General features: G+C 39.6%; 1 protein-coding gene across 24 annotated transcripts in view; it reads right to left on the bottom strand.

The window, feature by feature from the left end:
* The window catches only part of adgrb2 (adhesion G protein-coupled receptor B2), a 341,068-nt gene that overhangs the window by 257,195 nt on the left and 61,800 nt on the right, over positions 1-22,073 (bottom strand). For all 24 annotated transcript variants that reach the window (XR_013190423.1, XM_077196041.1, XM_077196031.1 and 21 more), the window contains exon 2: positions 7,952-8,780. Coding sequence is in view for 23 of the 24 variants with exons in the window: in XM_077196041.1 (XP_077052156.1) it covers positions 7,952-8,765 (814 nt within the window). In the remaining variant the exon portion in view is untranslated. The remainder of the gene's footprint in view (positions 1-7,951; positions 8,781-22,073) is intronic.

Genomic DNA, 22,073 nt, shown 5'->3' with positions numbered 1-22,073 from the left:
CCGTTCAGCATGGCAGCATATATATATATAATTGAATGTTTATTAAATTATATTAAATAAATGTCTATCGAATCAAGCTCTAGAGTTTATTTAATTAAATCTGACAAGGCGGGGGGAAAATGGAGACAAATTATGTTTAAAAATATCTACATTCCCTTTTACCAAAGCACTTATTATTTCAAATGTAAGGCATTTTGAAAAAAAAAAAAAAATCTTACAATACCACAAGTGAATTGATGTTGGTTTACCCTAAATCGAATTAAGTAAAATAGATCTAACTTCTGTACAAGACTTACGTTGCCTGGTGAGTGTGAAAGGGAACAGCAAAAGTCAAAAGCAAAAGTAAAAGGAGGCCAAAGTAAGGATTACAACACCTAGCTGAAAGGTGCAAGAGAAAACAGCAGTGACCCTCATCTTAACCTACTGGCTCTCTCTGGTCAAGGGGAACCAAGTGTGGACAGAAGGCCGGGGAAAGCTGGACTCGGATCGCAGAGCGCGCTCCTTCCTCCGTCCGCCCCTGCAGTTCAGATCAGCAGCGGAACCAGAACTGAGAAGACACCTCCATCCATCATGATGAAACTGCCACTGTTAACAAATCTCTAACAACAACACTTCAGCCTCGCCTCGGCATTGCCCAGCTCCACATAATATACACATACACACAGCTTCACAAATACCACCTGCAGATAGGCTTTCAAAGAGCACACAAATACTCTAAATAAATGCTTTTATAACACTATTCATGTATGGTATTCATACCTGCAGAATTGCTCAAATCGACAGATTACTACAGAATTTATAGCTTGATACCGTCAGACTTAATATATTGAAATATTTATTTAATTTAATCATTAAATTATTCAATATTTTTTTTAATGTATATGAAATAATTATTATATATTATCAAATACAAATCATTATGAATGATTTCAGCTACAAATACACTACATTTTACCAAATATACAGTAAGTCCCATTCCATCACAACCAGCAAAGGAAATGCATGCACATATTCCATGTGGAATAAAAAATTGGAACTCGCACACAAAATCAGCTGTCCTTCCCATAACGCTCTGCTAAATGTGTGTCCCCAAGTTGTTAGTTTTGCAGAAACTCTGGGAGGCTTCTAACAGTTTGTGAGTCTCTCTTGGCACAAGCACACACAGAAGCACAATTATTATTCAGAGAGGAGTGACTTATATTGATTCAAAGGCTCAAGTCCAAATAGAGAGACAGAAAGTGTGCAACTATGAGAGTGTGTGGGCACTGAAGTTAATAAAACTAGTCCGACTAGCATAGCCTTCAGTCCATCTTATTTCCTTTTGTAATGGCAGTTGTGTCGCCAAAGTCACTAGCTATCTCTAGCAGAGAAATTGCCAGCCATTATGAAGCTATAACAGTACCTTGGGAAAATTAATTGTTGCACAGGTGGTGAAGGCAACCTGCTATCTCTGACAAGAGCTAAGCATGGGAAGAACTTTTTGCACTGAAATTCTTTGAGATTTTTGTCAGCTGACATTCAGTATCGTTTAACCTGCTGGACTAAATCTATTTCTATTATGATGCTGAAGTAGGTGTGGGCGATATGGGAAAAAATATACTAGCATTATTATTTTCAGGCAGTATCATGATCCACAATCTTCTCACAATTATTTTTCATGTTGGTTTTTAAGACTATTTTGCAAGTCACTGAGCAATTCCCTGTTTTAAACATTTAGCCTTACAAGGCAACACAAACACACACACACACACACACACACACACACACAAACAAAAAGCCAACTAATATGATTCATATTCTTTTGGTATCTCAAAAATGACCAATTGAATTAAAATACAGCTATCAGTATGGGCTAGTACCAAACATATAAGTATCGGTATCAGACTCGTTCTGAAAAAATGTGGTATGCCTAATTTATAATTTGGCAATGATAACAATTTAGTCATGCTACACATGCTACACTGCTAGCAGCTTATTACCAGGAAAAGTTAGAATATGTGTTGGAACAGATATTGTTATGCTAATAGATATGTAGCAATGCTGCCAGCTAGTTAGGGCCAAAATGACTTATTTACTATCAATCATTATTTGTACAATAACCCTTAGTTTTAGCCCTAATGCTACTCCTTTACTCCACTGTCTACAACCTGAAACATCACAATTACCAAAGAAGTATTTTAAGAATTCAGAGAAACACACCCAGATGAATTCATAGTAATAGAGTCTAATGAAGTCTTTCATGCTTCATATAACCTCTGTTATATTTCACCTTGTACTCATTAGCCTTTCCGTATGTCAATGATCTTACAGACAGTGTGGTAGAATGCCAGCTGGAAAGAAGAAAAAATGCAGTGTAGTCAAAATCCAAAGAAAGAAACAATATTCCCCTCAGACTAACAGGAAATCAACACAAAAAGCCACAACTCAAACAATGACCCAAGCTGGCTTCTCTGCATGTAATTCAGCAAAGCAGCAGCCGCCTACTATATTTCTGATGACAAATAGCAGGGGTTTTGAACAAACTTCAGAGACCACCAAACCAGTTACTCTGTCAACTCAAAGAGACTGTCTTTTGTGGCTGTTTGAATTAGAGATGCGCGGATGGGCTATCATTTCATCCGCAACCGCATCACAAAACTCATCATCCGTCCGCCATTCATCCGCACCAACGTTTTTGACCAATTTTCAAAACCGCACCCGCCCGCCATCCGCTGATACAAGGCGCTGCCGAGGACAGCCGCGAGATTACAAATCGCCCGCCATCCGCCCGAATTTAATTAAAAAAAATTTTTCCGTCACGTCATCCGCCCGATCCGCGGTTTATCCACGGAGTTGGCTATAACTGCCAACCGCGCATCTCTAGTTTGAATGCATCTGACCACATGAGCGTCTAAAATACGAAAGCAATCCGATCGAACGCGTTTTCGACAAGTTTACAAGCTCACAACGTTTTTAAACCCCGTTTACACCTGTATTTAGTGTGAGATAAAAAAAGTCACTTTGTGGGAAGTACAGTCGCAATTGTGGGAAACACAGTCGCAATTCTGAGATATAAAGTTGCGTTGTGTGAGAAATAAAGTTGCAATTGTAAGATATAAAGTCACATAATCGAAATTCTGGAAAATTTGAAAGACTACAAACTAAAACCACTGAGAAAAGACAGAGCAAATTAGCTGTCAGACATTATTAAATTCCTCCTACAAACACCTATGTATGCCAGTATGTTTATATTAACTCCAGCAATTGTATTTATTTAAGTCAGTTTGGGCATTCACTACAGATATGTATGCTGTTTATAAACATAGACACAGCCGAAAACATTCAACTTTCACTATTTATGTGAATCAGACAGGGATCTCCATAAATGCACAACGCACAAGGCGCTTACAAAAAAAAAGAAAAAACACATTAATGATTGTAATCAAAGCATAATTATATCAACATTAACTCAAGCGTTCTAGATAATGCAGCATGGCGATCTGGCTTCTGGCTGGGAGCTGATATCAGTCTACATAAAACTAGATCAACATCACACACATACAACCACACCAATTAGCCTCTATTAGCTACAACCCTAGCATAAAAAATATGATGTTCTGTAACAGTATGTGGATTTTTTCAGCCTTTGTCAACCCCATCTTGAGGCGGCGGCACTTGGTATTTAGGCCTACACACAGGAGAAAGAAGCTCCATGTTCACATGGGCTTTGAGCATAGGGATTGTCTTCTCTGATCTAGAGATGAGCTAGAAATACCTAAGCCTGAAGACAATTAAATAATTAGTCCATATAAGCCTTCAGATAACATGCCTGTAATTAAATCATTTGCACACCAAGGGATGGTGACAGTTCACCAAAACACATTTGTCTGTGGTGGGTTTCCTCTCACATCTAAACAAAATTATTTAATTGTAGTTCAACATATGAAGGCCCAATTTTGTCTTTCAAAAAAGTGTACACATAAAACAAGTAGATTCTGTAATTGTGGAAGTGGAACGGTTTAAAAAAGATAGTTTATATATAAAAGACAAATGTGAATATTTTTAAATATTCACAACAAGAATATTGGTACACTTGTTGGTACACATGCTCTAGTAACTCGTTCAATATTATATGGGTTACTAAGGTAAAGTAAAATTTGTATTTGGCTTGTCAGTGGTCATGTGATTTCAATATGGTGGCTCTAATGAGAAGACCTGCTCCATGTAAAAATAAAAAGCTTTTATTAGGTGATAGATATGACACACATATCTCATTACTTGTTTTCATGTGAGTATATATTATTTTAATCATATTTTCAAAAGTGATTAATTACAAATGAAAATTTAATGAGGGAAAACGTCTAGGTTACTAATGTAACCCTCGTTCCCTGAGTAGGGAACGGAGACGTTACGTCGGATGATGATGAATGGGGTTTCGCTTAGAAAGCCTAACAACTTTGAGTATTACAAAACGAGCCAATGCCAAAGAAATGCCATGGGTCTGCGGAATTTGCATAGAGTATCTCCGCCCTACCTCGTGGGTATAAAAGGAAGACGCTGGCAACATGCAGATATGTTTCTTTGCTGAGGAGCCAAGACTGAGCTCAGGCGATCCCCGCGGTACAACGGAAAGTGGCAGGAAGACATAACATACGTAACCGAGACGTTCCCTTTCGTTGTCACTCCGAGTTACGTCGGATGACGACGAATGGGGTTACCAGTCTAATCATGCCACCTTCACGACTGTCTTCCAGTGCCCTACATAAGTCAGAGATCCCTGTCGTGAGACTGGCACGGACGAAAGACTCCTATTTAGCACAAGAATACCAAGGTACACTGGAGAGCATATCCCATAATTTAGAGGAAATATGCAATTATTGCCAACCCGGGGGGGGGGGGGGGGGGGGCAATAGACACTGGCGCCGACATCAGGAGTGCTGGAGGAACTCAGGGCTTTCGGGGAAGCTCACCTGAGGAATATATCGAACGTATCCAGTCCGTGGAGTGGAATGGCGAGCAAGCGAAGACACCTGAGCGGGTCCAGTACTAGCTGGTTGAAGCGAGTACATGAGAGGACACAGGCTCCACTCGGAGATTATAGAATCTGGCGAATGTGTTCAGTGTCGTCCAGCCTGGAGCTCTGCAGATGTCTGTTAGCGAGGCGCCATGTGTTAGAGCCCAAGAGGATGCCACACTCCGGGTGGAGTGGGCAGTCACACCAAAGGGGCACGGTCGACCTTGCTGCTGGTATGCCAAAGCAATGGTGTCCACTATCCAATGAGACAACCTTTGCTTGGAGAGAGCCTTTCCCTTCAGCTTCCCACCATAACAGACAAAAAGCTGGTCTGAGGTCCTGAAACACTGTGTCCTGTCTACATAGGCGCGGAGAGCACGTACTGGACAGAGCAGTGCCAAGGCTGGGTCTGCCTCCTCCAGGGGCAGTGCTTGCAAATTCACCACCTGGTCCCGGAAGGGAGTGGTAGGAACCTTGGGCACATATCCGAGCCGGGGTCTCAGGATCACGTGAGAGTAGGCCGGCCCGAATTCCAGGCACGCTTCGTCAACGGAGAATGCGTGCAGGTCCCCTACCCTCTTGATGGAGGCCAATGCAACCAGGAGCGCTGTCTTCATTGACAGGAACTTAAACTCCACTGATTGCAAAGGCTCAAAGGGAGCACTCTGCAGGGCAGTTAAAACCACTGAGAGGTCCCAAGAGGGAACGAGAGAAGGGCGAGGAGGATTCAGTCTCCTCGCTCCTCTCAGGAACCTGACGATCAGGTCGTGGTTCCCAACAGACTTACCTTCCAGTACGGCGCGACCAGAATGACCTGCTCCTCGTCCTCCCTCACCTTGCGCATGGTCGGCGCAAGAAGGCCCGCTGGGGGAAACGCATACTTGCGGCCCCGCAGCCAGCTGTGCGCCAGTGCATCCGTTCCGAGCGTGCCCTCGTCAGGGAATAATACAGGGCGCAATAGGTCGAGTCGTGAGATTATGACTTTTGCAAGTTTATATCTTGCAATTCAAACTTTATTTTGAGTTTATAAGTCACAATTCAGACTTTTTTCTTAGAATTCTGAGATATAAACTCGCAATTGCGAGTTACAAAGTTCTAATTTATTCTGTGGCGGAAACAGGCTTCCATAGATTTCCCCTTGCAAAAAAATTTGGATAAACATGCAGAATCCTAGTGGATCTAATTATTATACGTGTAGGCTATATATTATTACATTATTTAGTAGTTAGGAGACATACTGTAAATGCCTATGTGCTCTGATGTTCTGCATTTATTTTATTTTTTTATATTTTTGAATAATTTGAAATAACTGTGCGGGAAGCTACATATCCTCTATTCCAGAGTGGCCTAATTATGTTAAAAAAGAATATCCCAATATTCACCTAAAAATACTGTCAACATCTTTCCAGAGAACAACTCTCCATGCTTGAAATTGGCTGGTTTTAATGTCAGTAATGTCAGCTTTGAGGAGAAGGCTGTTTAATGCGGGCACAGGAGAAGCCTGTATCTCTGTGACAGGCACATTGGCAGTGTCCTTCTGTCTGGCACAGCCAATCAGCATGCTGACTCAAGGGAGGAGAGAACTCAGTGTGGTTTTAGCTGAGAGGCACTAGAGCGAGCCAGGAAAAGCCCGACTGAAGCACACAAGCTCATACACGTCCTCTCATTCTCACTTTCCCATTCTAGTAGCTTCTTTTTAGGCACCAACACACACTCTGCCTCTCCATTTCTCTCAAACGGAACACACACACATACTTCAATCATCACCTACAAATCTGAAGCTTAATCCCTCATATCAAAAACTCAAAACGACGCCAGCAAAAAGGAACAAGTGACAGATCTAGGCCACCTGGCCTGATACTATGTTACTATACCGACTGAATACATAGCCTAGTGAACATTTGTGGTTTAAAACAAGAGCTCAATAAACATGTTAATATCAAGAAGCCTAACCTACATTATAGACACAACATGTATTACTTTGTCCATTCTCCAACAAATAATCCAAAAACGAACCCTGAACCCTCGTACAATTCCAATCAACACACCATTGTGGCGTTCCTGAATGAATCTATGTTTTTATAAGGAATTGATTCAAAGAGTCACTCAAAGACTTCACTTATAAACGAACCACATACTAGTATACTAGTCTTACTACTTCTACCATACCTTTATATGCCAGAAATACTTAGAATTGTGTGGTAGTCCATGCGATTCCAAATTGAGCAACAGTAGTTTTATTCAGTTTAGTGATTTATTGACTCGTTCATCCCTGAAAGGATTAGTGGTTTTAAATGAATTGGTGATTCAATGACTCACTAATAACACAGTAATTTCTCTCCACCTACTGGAGTAACAATATAACTTGCAGAAAGAGACACTGAAAAAACTCCATTACTAAAATATACAGACAAGCAGATTGATTAAAACAGTCCCAGTGCTGTACAAAATACCAGCACTCAAGGAACACTACTCAGTCAATCTAATTCAAGAATCAGAATTCCTTGCATAATAAACACCAAATTGTTCTTACTGGCTATGTTTTTGCCAGTGTCTACTGACAAAGTACTTGTCACTATAGAAACTTATCGAGACACAGTGTGTAAGAGAAAGTAGCACACATGCCTCCCCGGTACTCACCCTATATCAGCGGGACCAAACAGAGCAGCCAAGGGGAGTCTGTGATTACCATTTTATCACAAACAATTATCCTCATTGGAGGCAGTTCCAAGTGCTTTAAAGTTACTTTCCCTTTTGTAATTAGAGGCTAATAATTGAAATATAAAATGAGCTCTTTATATCAAATCAAGCTGAAAGTGAAACACTTTGTTTGTGATCCAAAACGAGCCCATGGTTACCCAATCAAACAAAATAGCTTGTAAAGCAGCTTAATTGATATTAATAAAACAGGCTGTAAAAGGAAAAGCTAGCAGCAGGTCAAAAGGAATCCTGGCTTACCTTGCCGGACATCTCTCGGTGCTATAGCGACGCCGTTCTTGGAATGCAGCTGTGTTACGCAACAATCGTCAGGTGGAGATTGCAACACGCTCGCGCTAGGGTCTAAGGAGTGGTTGTGGGGTGCAATGGGCAGCAGGGACACCGGAGGGGCCGTGTTGGGACACACGCAACCCGTCTGGGAGATACTGCAGCTCTCGGCATCCCAGCCTGAGCCGACGTGCAAGCATTCTTCAAACCATCTGCACAGGACTCCACATGTAAACTGACTCGAATTCTCATTATTGATGAGCAGAACCTCTACGAGCCGGAAGTCCAGAGTTTCCGCCGACAAGGGGGTCTGGCCCTCGGACATCCCATCTTCGCTGTCGCTGTCTCCGCTGGGGTGAGCAGTCAAACACAACTGGACAAAGTTCTTATCAAATTGCAGGAAGGTGTGGGGTCCTGGGACCATGCAGAGCTCAACGGTTTCAGAGTCCGAGGGGAAGGTGGGCTGGTCTAGGGGGCCACAGGTCTGGTTTGAGAGGTAGTGGTCCAGGGGCAACACCAGCGGGGAAAAAGCTAAACAGGCGCCGGCATGGCGATTGAAGCGGAAATAGAGGGAGTACTTGGTGGGGTCAGGGTTCTCCACAGTCCAGGAGCATCCGGATGCCAGAGCCGACGGGCTGGGAAAGAGGTCCCTGAGCGAAAAGGAGCCGTATAAAACCCCAGCCACCAGAGAGGAGCAGGGGGCAGTCTGACCCAGCGGCTCCACAGCCCAGGCCAGTGCAAAAAGGGATGACAGCACAGACAGACAGAGATGACCAGCAGTGTTCATCCTATGTCATTTGTCCTGCGGGGGAAAAAAAGATGTATAGATGAGTGATCTTTAAGTTCAAACAATTAATCAGTCAAATATAATATTAAATCAGATCCTCAGTTTATTTCCCCAATTACTTGTCTTCAAACTATTTGAATATTGTGTAGTCTAAGGCAGGGGTAGGCAAGTTCGGTCCTAGAGAGCCGCTGTCCTTCAGAGTTTGGTTCCAACACTGAAAAAAACCTCATCTGCCTATAGCCTTAGTAATCCTGAAGACATTGATTAGCTTGTTCAGATGTGTTTGATTAGGGTTGGAACTAAATTCTGCAGGACAGCGGCTCTCTAGGACCGAACTTGCCTACCCCTGGTCTAAGGCTATACAATTCTGGCAAAATGGCTTGAACTATAAAAGTAACATTGTAAAGTGATAAAATACAAAACTTTTCAGTTGGAAAGCAGCTGAACAGTAATAGTTTTTGGAATTATATGCCCCAACACATTTGCGACCTTTCATCATTACACGTTTTCAAAAACCACCCTAAAATATATTTTTGCTTCTTGTTTCCCTGACCCCTGATTTTATGATCTGATTCTTGTTATGCATGTTATGTTATCTACCTCAGTTTATTATGTTACCCATCTCAGTGTATCCATATTGTTTCTCTGTCTGCTGTAATGTTTATTTGTATAATATTGTAAAGCGACCTTGATTTTGCAGAATGGCGCTATATAAAATAAACATATTATTATTAGTATTATTAAATAACCCAGACAGACAGACAGACAGACAGACAGACAGACATAGATAGATAGATAGATAGATAGATAGATAGATAGATAGATAGATAGATAGATAGATAGATAGATAGATAGATAGATAGATAGATAGATAGATAGATAGATAGATAGATAGATAGATAGATAGATAGATAGATAGACAGACAGACAGACAGACAGACAGACGGATAGATAGAATTTACTATACTAACTAATTTTATTATTTATTTTTTAAGTAACTGTTAATACAAAATATGCCATTCCCTACAGTATGTTGCTTATTTCATGTTTTGATGAAAGGCAGTGGTTATTTACATTTAGAAACTGGCATTTACAATGACTGTAATAGTGTTAAATTCTGTTTGCACCATATACAGCAAATAGAAATAAAGGCATCTTGTTTACACTAAGTTTAAATCGCATTACATGTTATTTACACAGTGTAAACAGAAGAAATGTGCTGTTTGTGCTAAAATAAAAATCTCTCAGCAATGGTGGGTGGATTTAGTGAAATAAACATGGCCACACTTGCAAATATTTAGATGTATACTATACATATGCAATTACTGTATATGTTCATTGCTTTATTTTAAGGAAGTGCACCGATAACTGATGAGGATTGTCCATGCACAAAGTAAAGTTGATTATTTTCATTATCGATTATTATCACTTAGTCGTCACAGCCCTAAATATTGCAATCATTTGCTTTGTGTGAAACAGTATGTGTTGATAAAGCAAAAGAGAGTTCTGAAAGAGAGAATGCAAGAAGGGAAACACAATGCTATTTGAATATTAGATTCATTAACAGATTTACATCACTAATCCTCTTTAATCTGCTGTGAGGACACATTGCAGAGTGTCATAAACAAATGGAACGACAACAGAAAAACCAAGACAGGAGAAACAGAGGGAGATGAAGAGCAACGGTCGTGTCACATATCGGGCCATTTAAGCTCTCTGACAGCATTAATGAAGCGGAGAGTTTTCCTATAAATCAGCCCCTTCGGTCTTGATTCCCGTCTGCCAGAGCTCCTCACGCCAGCCTTTATCCTCAGCTGCGTTTGTGAGCCCCAATTCAGCCTCTCCTGAGCCACCACTCACTTCTCATTCAGTCGGCCCACCCCTCTGGCACCGGTCCCTTTGTCTTAATTACATGTGGTTAGTGGGTCACATTACTGGCTTACAGTTTGCTGCGGTGGGACGTGCTTCATTTGGAGGGCCTTCGGGTTTCCATACACTCTCACCTGGATCAATAGGTGGAAATCTCTGACTTTCTCCCTCCTTTCTGCCTTTTTGTCATTCTGTCTCACCCTTCCTCTCCTTCTTCCCACTCAGAGCAGAATTGTAAATCATTTCAGGGCTGCGTGTTCTCTCTATGAAGGTCACAATCCTATTAAAAAAGACACAAAACGGACATGCATACTTTTCTCCGATGTCTGAAATCCCTGACGGATGTACCGAAAAAACTGATGACTCTTCTGTGGAGGGTTTAGCCTCTTAACTAGTCTCCCACACTTTAATTTGCGTGCGCGTGCACACACACACACACACACACACACACACACACACACACACACACACACACACACACCGCTAGTTTCCCACTGTGACATTTACATTTCTTTGAGTTTTTGTTCAACAGGATGTGGCACATGATAATTTTGTTGATCTATTTGATCATTTTTGATCTATTGATTCAAAATAAATAAGAATGCAAATTCACACATAGAATGTCTTGAACACACCTCTACTAGAGTTCTCAACGGGCCCTGAAAATTATAACCCGACCCGACCCGGCCCATGGCTTTGGACCCGATGTAAAGCCCGGACCCGATGTAACCCGACACATCAACATGAATTATCCGCCCGAACCCAGCCCGCGGCCCAACGCCGATTTTCTTTTTTTTCTCATTCACGTATTATCATGACCAGAAGATAGGAATTCAAATCAACCTTTAATGTTCACGTCTTTTAACAATAGCCTACAAACAATACAAACAACTGAAACAAACTTTAAATATATAAATAGGCTATATAGGCTACTAAATATGCCTCAAATAAAAATCTTCTGGACGACCCTGTTTTTTTGCTGTCATATTTCATCAGCACCTTGCATTTTGAGCATTGCACATACCCTGTAGAATTTCCATCAGAATCCAGCACCACTCCAAACAGTTTCCAGACCTCTGATTTTCCCACTCCTGTAGTAGCGACGGTGAATTCACCTGCGGCAAGTTTACTTTTTCACCACTCCATCTTCTTCTCCAGGCTAAAGGCGTGCACGCAGCGGTGTCAGGTCTGCCCCCGCGATGCACGTTGCACGCAGCAGCCAGACTTTCTTTACGGTGAACAGCAGCGATGATTAATAAATGTTTTTTTTTTTCACTGAGCGGAAAAGATTAAGTCCAAGGTCCGACCCGAGTCATTTGCTTATATTTTCAACCCCGAACGCGCGGGTCCCTTCGGGTTTGTCGGGCCGGCCCGTTGAGAACTCTAACCTCTACTAGGATAAGTCCGTCTTTAATTATTGAAATTCATTTTGATAATTGTGTTGGGTATGAAGTAATATCAAGGTGATACAAAGGTCCTGATATCACAATGAAGACAAAAAGGCCTCATTAAAAGCATCATAAAGAAAAACCTAGAGTAATCTGGCATAATATTTATTTCTTTGACAAAAAATATTTAAATAAAACCACTTCACTGCTTATCCATGTTTAAAACCCACAACAATGATATCATATAGAAACCCTCATGATTGTTTGTCAAGGTAAATACGTCTCTTCCTACTGCTAATCCATACTGTTGTAAGATATGCAGCTGCTGCTGCATAAATATACATACATAAATCCCATAGCTGATCTAGGCAGGTGGAGCTGGGGAGGTGGAGGGTTTCAGAGAAACTCTGAAAGAACACTTCAGGACTGGCCTACAAGCAAACACTGAACCAGACTATTTAAATTATGATTCAGCAATCTCATTGGCTTCAGGATCAGCAGAGCTCAATCAGCTTGTGTCATGTGGTAATGATGTGATTGCTTGTAAGTAACGATTAAGATATGCACACATGTATGCATGTTTTTCCCCCAACTTAATGGAAACATTACAGGCCACTTATACGGTCATTAAAACATTGAACCTTATGAAACGGACATCAGTGCCAAGAATACATTTCGAAGAATTTGGTATATGTGTTTTAAAAGAGATTTTTCCTTTTAAATGAGAGCATTTTTCCTTTTCTTTATCATGTCTTTGATACATATACCACAACTTTTGCCACTTTTTGCTGAGGATGCAGCCCTTCATGCTTATTTCGAGTTTACCTTTGATAGAGCATCAAAAGTTTAATATATAAAGATAAAATGCATTTGTCTAGTCAAGCATCTGTTAGGATGTTATGAATATTCCGATGCATCCCAAAAGCACATTATCTCAGTGTATGAGGTGTGCTGGAATCAGTCACCAGCAGTGAAGCGAGTTAAATGGAGCCTAGGATTGGCTCTGGAGAGGGACCTTTAGACAAGGCAGATAAAAAAACACGAGAGTTTAAAGTGGATACATCTTTCATATGACAAGAGCTTCCTGACTCAAGCTTATTATGAGATGGCTAGAATAAAGGGTTTACATGAACAAAATGGCACAAACAAATTATTCTACCAATAAATACATAAATAGATTATTTGGCACAAAGAAAACAAGTCACACTAAATTTTGCAGGTGCTTATCGCTTATTTCGTGTCTCATGTTTTTGGAAAATGCTTATCTGATCATGCGTTTGCTTATTTAGTTATTGATTTATTTTGTGAGATTAATCTTTTTTTTTGTTTTGTTTTTTGGCACTGGCTATTTTAAACTGCAGGGAGCAGACAGACCATATCTGAATGTTTGTATACATGTGACACTAATCTGATTTTGTTCCCCTCCCTGAATCATGTGAACAAATCCTTTCAAATCCGATTTGCTTTACTTTCATATGTGGTCCTGGATTGGATACATTTCTGATTGGAGTCAAAACTGTCACATCAAAATTCATGTGTTTGTTGAACATAAAACAACACTGTTCATTCATTCAGTGCCAATAGCACCTTAAAAAAAATCCAAGAGAACCAAAGTAGGGCTGCACGATATATCACATCAATATCGTTATCGCGATATCACATTGCCCGATATCATTATCAAAAGGCTCAGGATAATTATGCAATATATTTTTTTATGCGTCCCGTCCGACATGCAGACGGAGTACTGAAGGAAAATGAAAATTGAGCGGAAGTACGTAGGGTTACCTTGGCTATCGTGGAGCCTCTGCGGGAACATAAATCAGTGAAGAAATAGACCGAGACAACAAAACGAAGCAAAAGAACAGAAAGGACCTAAAGAGAGGGCAAAGAGAGCAAAAGAAAGAACATAAAAGTAAGAAAATGAGTGTTTCTCAGGGAGAAGACGAAACAACAGAGATTGAAGAGGAAACTTCATGGTGCGTTCTATTATTTATCCGTGTCGGATTTCGGACTAGCTAGACAGCCGTTGCCTAGCAACGCGCACCCACACGCCCCCTTTCCTCGGATTTCCCAGCTCGGAAGTCGGACAACAGGGAGGACACCGAGCAAGAATTCCGATACGGAATCCAAGATGGCTGCGCTCTGTGTGACTTGTATGAATTGTTTGCATTGTTTTTGGACCGCTTTGGTTGTTTAAATGACGATTCTATTCATCAAAGCAAAGTGCAAACTATCGCAAATCAAAGCGAAAGTAAGTCGCAGACGCTTAACACACAATCATCATCATCTTCATTAAAAGTAAAGTAATGAAATGATCTTACCAGTGCTGTTGCCACTCTCTCTTATTGCGGTCTTTGATTTTGATTTTAGCTGATGATTACTAAAATGCAGCTCATATCTATTGCTTTCGGTGACGTGAACTCCATTAAATCTGCATATAGCGCGGGAATTGAAGATCGGATTTATATCCGTTTTGCGAAAACACATTTATGTGACCAGGTGTAAATGGAATTGTTTTGATAAATCAGATAGCTATCCAATCTGAGAAAACGCATGAAGTGGCCAGGTGCAGGGGAAAGTGCAAATTGCCATCTAAAGGCGGTTGCACGGTTGTTGATGAGCCCTGTTTCTCTTGACATTTTTTTACTTGTTTTTTTAGATTCTTTTTATTGTTTCTAACATTTCCTGTTCTATAGACTTGCTGCTAATTTATTTATTTTTATACTGTACATCCAGTAAAACATGTCATGTTCTGTAGTAGACATGGTTGTTATTTATTTATTCATGTTGTACCAGTCCAATATGTCTGTTGAAAATAAAACTTGTGTTTTATTTGTTATGAATCTATTTTGATGCGTTTTCCCATAACTTTTGTAAATTTAAATATTTTTAAAAATATAGAAATTAATATCTATCACAATTTTCATTATCGATATCGCAATATCACATTTTTTTCATTATCGTGCACCTCTAAACCAGAGATGGCAAAATAATACTTAACTGATATTGGGGGATATGATTCATTTAGGCAAAACTTGAGGGGTTATTTCACAACAGAGCTGTGTTAGCACATTAGTTTAATGGTGAGAAATGTGAGAACAATTAAAGAGGCCCAAAGAATAAATTAATACATGTACATTACACAATATATAAATAATGTACACATTCAAACACATATGTACAGCGTCATGTGTCCATGCATTGGGAAATAGCACTAATATAATTCATTCAGGCCTTAAGGCAGCTGTTTGTTTAAACTTATCATATATACAGGTTACTGACAAACATGAATGAGAGCCGTCAAAGCAAAAAGATAATTAAGGCCAATATGAACACAGCCACCATTTATCAAATGTGTATGTGTACTTTATTCCTGTGATGACTATACCACCTTGATCCATTTTCATTTACACGATTACTTATATAAAAGAATACTTACTTTTTTTATAATATTTGTTCATCAAGTACAGCAGGGAGCAGCTGTCAGTAAAAACAGAAGAGCATCCCTCAAAAGCACAAAGAAATCAAACACTAAACCGCCTCTGAGAACAGAAGCTTGAAAGAAGTTGGGAAAGACATAGAAGGTCAGGCAAACACAGTGTAAGGAGCATGTCTGGAAATAATAGGTTCTGAGATGAAACTGAAGCAGTAATGAAAGACAGTGCAGAAATGGGGATCTTTCGAGATGTAGGGATGACTTTGATTTTTGTCAAGTATATCATTTTGTATATCTGCTTAAAAAAACACAAACTTTGTGTGCGACATATTTAAAGGCCTGTCTTATTTAAATAGCCAATGGACTTTAGTTACATCACAGCCATGAATCATGATTTGTTACTTGCTGGATGGTTGCAAGGGGTAGGGCATTCTCATTCAAGAGATATTTCTTTATAAGACAAAAATCTTTATAGTGCAGGATGAGTCATCAATATTTTGTTCCATTTTCCTGGAAGTCAAAGGCTTTAAAATGCACACATCTACTAAAACTGAATTTATATTTGTTAAAAGCCAACATTTAGGAGCACACTAGCATACAGATGACCTCAAAGCTAATAGACATGGTCAAAGCCACAGAACTCTCATTTTGATTTCCATAGGTCTTTAATATGAAGAGACTACTGTAAGCATGCAATTTCGTAGCTTTATTATAGCAAGAAAAGTAAATACTGTGGTGCTTCCAAAAATGTGCATTCTTTTGTTTATCTGCTCGACCAGCCTGACATAGCAACACTGAATCAGCCAATGGCGTGGCTTTCGGGGTGGGGCTATCAGTATATCCAACCAATGACATAATTCTGAGAAAACGGTAAAAAAAAAAAAAGAAAAACATTATTTTTGTACATTTTTATTTGCTGATGCTAGTGGTCCAAAAATGATACACTTCGCCTTTAAAGAACAGCATTTCATCTTGACCTCCCACTTAGCTTATTCACATTTAAAAAGCCAGAATACTAACAAATGCAGTGTGAAGATAAAGAAGAACATGAAATGTCCAGAATGGCTTGCTAAATATTTGTATTCAATTACTCATCATGTGAAATTACTCATACTTGTGGTCGGCTTGAACATTGTTAAATGACTTCAAAGCTGCTCTTGCCACAAAAGCAAAGCTTTGTAGTTTTGTGTTCAGGTCAGGTAGGCCAGCTCCTTGACACCACATCCCCAGGGTGCAAAAGCATACACTGACACACACCCTCACAAACAATTACCTAATTTTTCGGCTGAACAAGCCATGTTTCATAACAGATGGAAGCAGCACCTTGACATTTGTAGATCCATCTTCAGTGTACTGTACGTGCTCAAGATCCATCTGAGTATTTGATTGATGGATACAAGGATTCTTCAGGAAAACCTTGGAGTCCCCTCGCTGTTCGGAGGGTATCAAAGGCCCTGTAGTGGCTCCTAAAGCAAGCCAATGTAATGCTATAATGACCTTTCAGATGCAGGAGAGCAGGCTGAATATGCAAGAATAGCAAGGTCAGGTTAAGGGCACATATGTTGCCTTTGGATATGATGTCCAAGAGTCTAAGCAAGACTCCATATGTGGTTTGAAGGACAAAATATGTACTTGAGTACAGTGGACTTTGGAGAGGTGAAGAGAAAATACCAGATGTTTGGTGATTTCCCATCAGGAAAAGCAGGATGTGTGTTGTAGATTGTGAATAATTTTTCTTCAGCATCATGACTTGATTGGTTATATTAAGTACTAAATGACTAAATTTCTCTTTAAATAACACCATCGATCGGGTGTTCTAGAGTTCTTCTACTGGACTCGAAAGTCCTAAATGTGAAGATTTCACATTTAACATACTAATCTATTGCATTGTCAATAAGGACTGCAATTGAATTCACAATTAACAGTCAACTATTCTGCAGTCACTCTACAGTAAATCAATGGGAACCACACTGGAAAACAGTATTCTCACTCCTATTCTAATTTTCAGGCCAATTTATAGTTCACAATCATGACATTCAAGCACTTAGCACATATATATTGTATTATATATATATTAATTCATTGCAATTTTCAATTATCAGTTTATGCACTCTCTGGGAATTGAACCCATGGCCTAGGCGCCCCTTTTTCAGACACAGAAAAGCATCTCCAAGTTATAACTTACAACTTGCCTGAATTCTGAACACATCTAAACATTTTCAACCAATATCTTTAGTGTATGCCATTCTAATTTTAACAGAGTGCTGCACGATTATTTGAGCAACCAAGTTTTTGTTCAGTCAGTTTCAGATTTACCCACCACTAAACATTACGTTTAAAAAACAAAAACATTGTTGAAGAAATCAGTTAAACAGCCCCTGTGGGCAGAATGAGCTACAGTGTATACCAGAGTTTATGTCAATAATCATAAGCATGGCTCTGTGAGACTAAATGCCTTGCAAATTAGTAAGTTTTGTGAATCAACCTTCCAGTTCACAGAATGCCATACCACAGATTGACCCCAACATGCTCACATTATTAGCCCAGAGCATAAACCAACAACCCACAGAGTCAAGCAAGTCTTTCCCAGCACGTATTCCCTACTGTAGGTCTCAGTAATCAGAACTAATGCACTCTAAATGTATCAAGGAGTTAGAGTTTAAAGGTCAAATACATCAACTTGGAGGTCTGTCGTCAACTAAATTGTCAGGGTCAGTGTCGATCTGCTGGCCTAGTAAAACCCTGACCCATTTCAGCAGCCCTAAGCATAAAAGCCCCCAGCTTTGAGACACTGTGCAGAAAAACTGAATGTTCTGCTTCACTAACCAGGACACCGAGACCGAGACCTGACCCTCGTTTCAGTTTCTGATTCATCAGGTTCTGCATGCACCACTCGGGGATGGGATTAGGAATGAGAGATACCAACTTTCTCCCTGTCCACAATGTCCCAAAACTCCAGTAGTACTCAAATAGTAGATAGCTCTGGGTTTTTAGGGTTATAAAACTGATTTTTGTTTCTTCCATCATGTTACCAAAGTCAGCGTCATCTCATTGCCAATTAAATGAAGTAATTTTATTGAGACTGTAGCAAAAAATATACTTTAGATACACAATATATTTTACAAATATCATCAATCATGTTCATCATCATTTGCTACTATCAGAGGGGTACAAAGCTACATGATGTGAACACACAAAGTATTGAAAATTCTATTACATTATACTTGAGTACAAACACATATCCAAACCCAATTCATGCTTTCACTGATGGACCAAATCATCCACTCCAAACACAACTAAAGTTTATTATGTGGTATCACTATGGTAATATTAACCTGATTCTTCACATCCTCATCCTTTGGAAGTGTATACAAAGAGAATTTACTTTTGCAGAGCTGAAAACAGCAACTTACTACAACTACAGTTTTTGAGGGGCGGCTCAAAATAGAAATTGTCCGCAGGCAGCCAATGAAGACCATAGGTTGGCAATATACACATTGCATTGTTAAATTGGTAAGTTATGGAAAATGAGACTGGAACTACTGACGACTCAATTCAGTAGTTACTGTAAGAAGCGATTATTTCTTTTGGGAGACAATAAATGTATTGGTCTTTAGACCTTTTACATTCACAAACAGCTATATTACATGTTACAAATGTAACATTAAAAAAACAGAAATACTATTGCCCAATTGTCTAATCATACTTCTAAAGTGCACTAGATACTTAAAGAAATCACCCACCCCGCACGTGACTCTAGGATAAGCCCTCGATGTCTACCCCAGATCCCAAGTACAAGTACATGAGCTCTCTGATGAAGACCCAATAGGAGAGAAGCTCAGCCCTCACTCTCATCAACAAGGTCATGTGGACCGCCTGGTGGAAGATTAAATTACATTTTCTGTGGAGTGGATGCAGCGCCATGGCTATTTTACTCAGACCCCCAAGGCCTCTCGCAGAGCGTCCCGTGGTCAGGGGCTGACTAACATCGAACCTCTCTTTCATTGACATGCTTACACTCCCCATTAGACCTGCCCTGCTTTGGCCATTGATTTATTCATCCACACTGCAGGGGGCTAATAAGCAGCAAAAGCAGAAAGAACAGGGTTTAATTTTCCAGGGACAAAGGAGATATTGAGGCAATTACAACGGTGGGAAAGACGGGGTATGCGTTAAGCCTTGAAGGTCACCAATTGCCGCCTAAATGACAGGAGAGAAAAATACACCACTTCAATGTAATTTTCATGATGCATAATACAAAAACGGCAGAAATCGGCAAGTTGGTGATGCATTATCTTGCTGCGCCATTTGGCATTTTCTGATATGAATATCCACATCGTGCTGAATTGATTTGAGACTGGCTGATAACCGATTGATGGCCTGCACCACCGCAGGAAGTTATCGGCACGATAAGCTTCCTGTGATCTCTCTTAAGGATGGCAGTAGATAAAGGTTAACAGTGACACTAAATAAATAGTTCTTGAAAAAAAAGTCAGTTAGTTCAAAAAAGTTAGTTCAAAAAAAGTTCTTGAATGCATGTTTCTGATCTTTTTGTGAATGTTTCATGCTTGTTTCTCTCCCTTTTTTATGCTTTATTGCAGTTATGAATTTAAACTCTCTCTCTCTCTACCTCCATACACTCATATTTTTAGTGTGATTGGCAAAAAAAAAAAAAAACAGATAGTGTAAATAAAGTTTATCTGATCAGAGTTCTATAGACGTATCACAATAATATTGTTATTGTGAATTATTTTGACCAAGGTAATCGTGACAGGTCTAACCCAAAGAGACTTACATTGCACTGGACCAAGTGTTGCCCACACGTCCTGATAAAATGAAGTCAAAACATTGGTGGCTGGCTGCAGTACAGGTTATGAACACCCGACCTATCCAAGTAATCGAATGGAACGTGACTCAAACTTAAAAAATCCAATTACACGATGTCCAAATGTTTAAAATATACCAAATATACATTTAAAACATAATAATAATAATAATAATCAGTTCATGCATTCCTTCGGAATTGAACCCATGACCGTAGCGTTGCTATCATCATGTTCTACTGTTTGAGCTATCTGTACAGGAAAGCATGCCCAAGTTCAAAGCTCAAAATAACAAGTTATGTTTCCAACTTAAGATGGTTTGTTGGTCTTAAATGGTTTAAACTGGTCTCCAAGCCCATCAACGCTGGTTTTCTGATGTTCTGATGACCCAAAACTCCTCCACAACCATCTAACAGACCAGCCTTCCCAGGCTGGGAGACCAACAAAGACCAGCAAACCAGCTTAGGCTGGTTCAAGGGCCGACTCTACTCCAGTGCACACTTTCCACAAACCCTCAATGGATATCCTGATGGATAAAATCAAATCCTGTCCTACTTTTTTGCTCTGAATATCATTTTCACTTTGAAATATTATATTACAGAAATACAACATTCACACCAACAATGTTTTTCCACTCAGTGCAATACAGCGTACTCGAGAAAAATAAGACATCTTCAAACAAAAAGAAAACCAACTTTCCAGACAGTATTTACAGTAATAAGTGAGGGGAAAGACGAAGTTAAAATAAATAAATAAATAAGGGGAGCAAGATGGGAAAATATAAAAATTAGACATGAGAGAGGTAGTAACCATGGCAACATCACTGAGAGTTTTATATCAGTTGAGATTGAGAGCTGAGGGCTTTTTGCAGTTGTTTTCGTCCAACAGGCTTCTCCAGAGACCCTTAAAGAGCATTCCTGAACACAGAACAAATGCGCTACACAGAGAGCAGCTTCAATGAAACACTATACACACATGACTTTATAAAGGATTCTGCTGACCGATAAAAACAAGCTGCAAAGTAACATGACAATGATCTGAGTAGGGCTGAGTATCGCCAACTACACATGCATAACATAAAATTATGATACATATTAATATAAATATGTGGGTGTTTGTGTTTATGTATATTTTTTTTACGTTGGTCTTCTCACATCAACAGTCTGCGTTCTAGACTGCAAGAGACTTCACTTTTTTTGTGAAGGTTAGAAGTATTTGGGGTAAACCAGAAGATTTTGAAACGACCTATACATGAGTTGTACAGGAAAAAATGTGTTGCTGATGACACATTTTACATGAGAATTTTAACATGCTACCCTCAGGGAGACGATTTAGGATTTTGAGGTGTAAATCAAATCGTTACAAAAATGATTTTGTGCCAACACAATTATTGAATAGAGAATTACAAATCTGAGATTTAGATTGGTATACTGTAGGTTTTTAATATATTTATGAGTTGCTTACATCTCTGTCTGTTGGTATGTATTTTGTTCTGTAAGTCCAAAGTTGTGTTCTGGTCATGTTATGTATGTCCAAGACAAATTTCCCAGAAATAGGGCAATAAAGTATATTAAAGGGGAACTATGCAGTTTATTTTAGCTTAACTGAACAGCTTTGGAGTTATAGGAAACGAGATTCTGACAGCGTGAGGAACAGGACAAGAGTCCCACTCGGTCAGGCTTTCACTGTTAAAGTTGATTCCTGGGATTATCATGAGAACAGTTGTCAATATCTCACAGAATTATCAGGACATAAATAAGCCTACACGTTGTAAATAGTGTAAATGAGCGCA

The sequence above is a fragment of the Siphateles boraxobius genome, unplaced genomic scaffold (genome assembly GCF_051911475.1).
Source record: "Siphateles boraxobius isolate OS27281-9 unplaced genomic scaffold, OSU_SipBor_1 35, whole genome shotgun sequence".
NCBI classification, from domain to species: Eukaryota; Metazoa; Chordata; class Actinopteri; order Cypriniformes; family Leuciscidae; genus Siphateles; species Siphateles boraxobius.
This window is presented reverse-complemented; position numbering and strand designations above follow the sequence as displayed.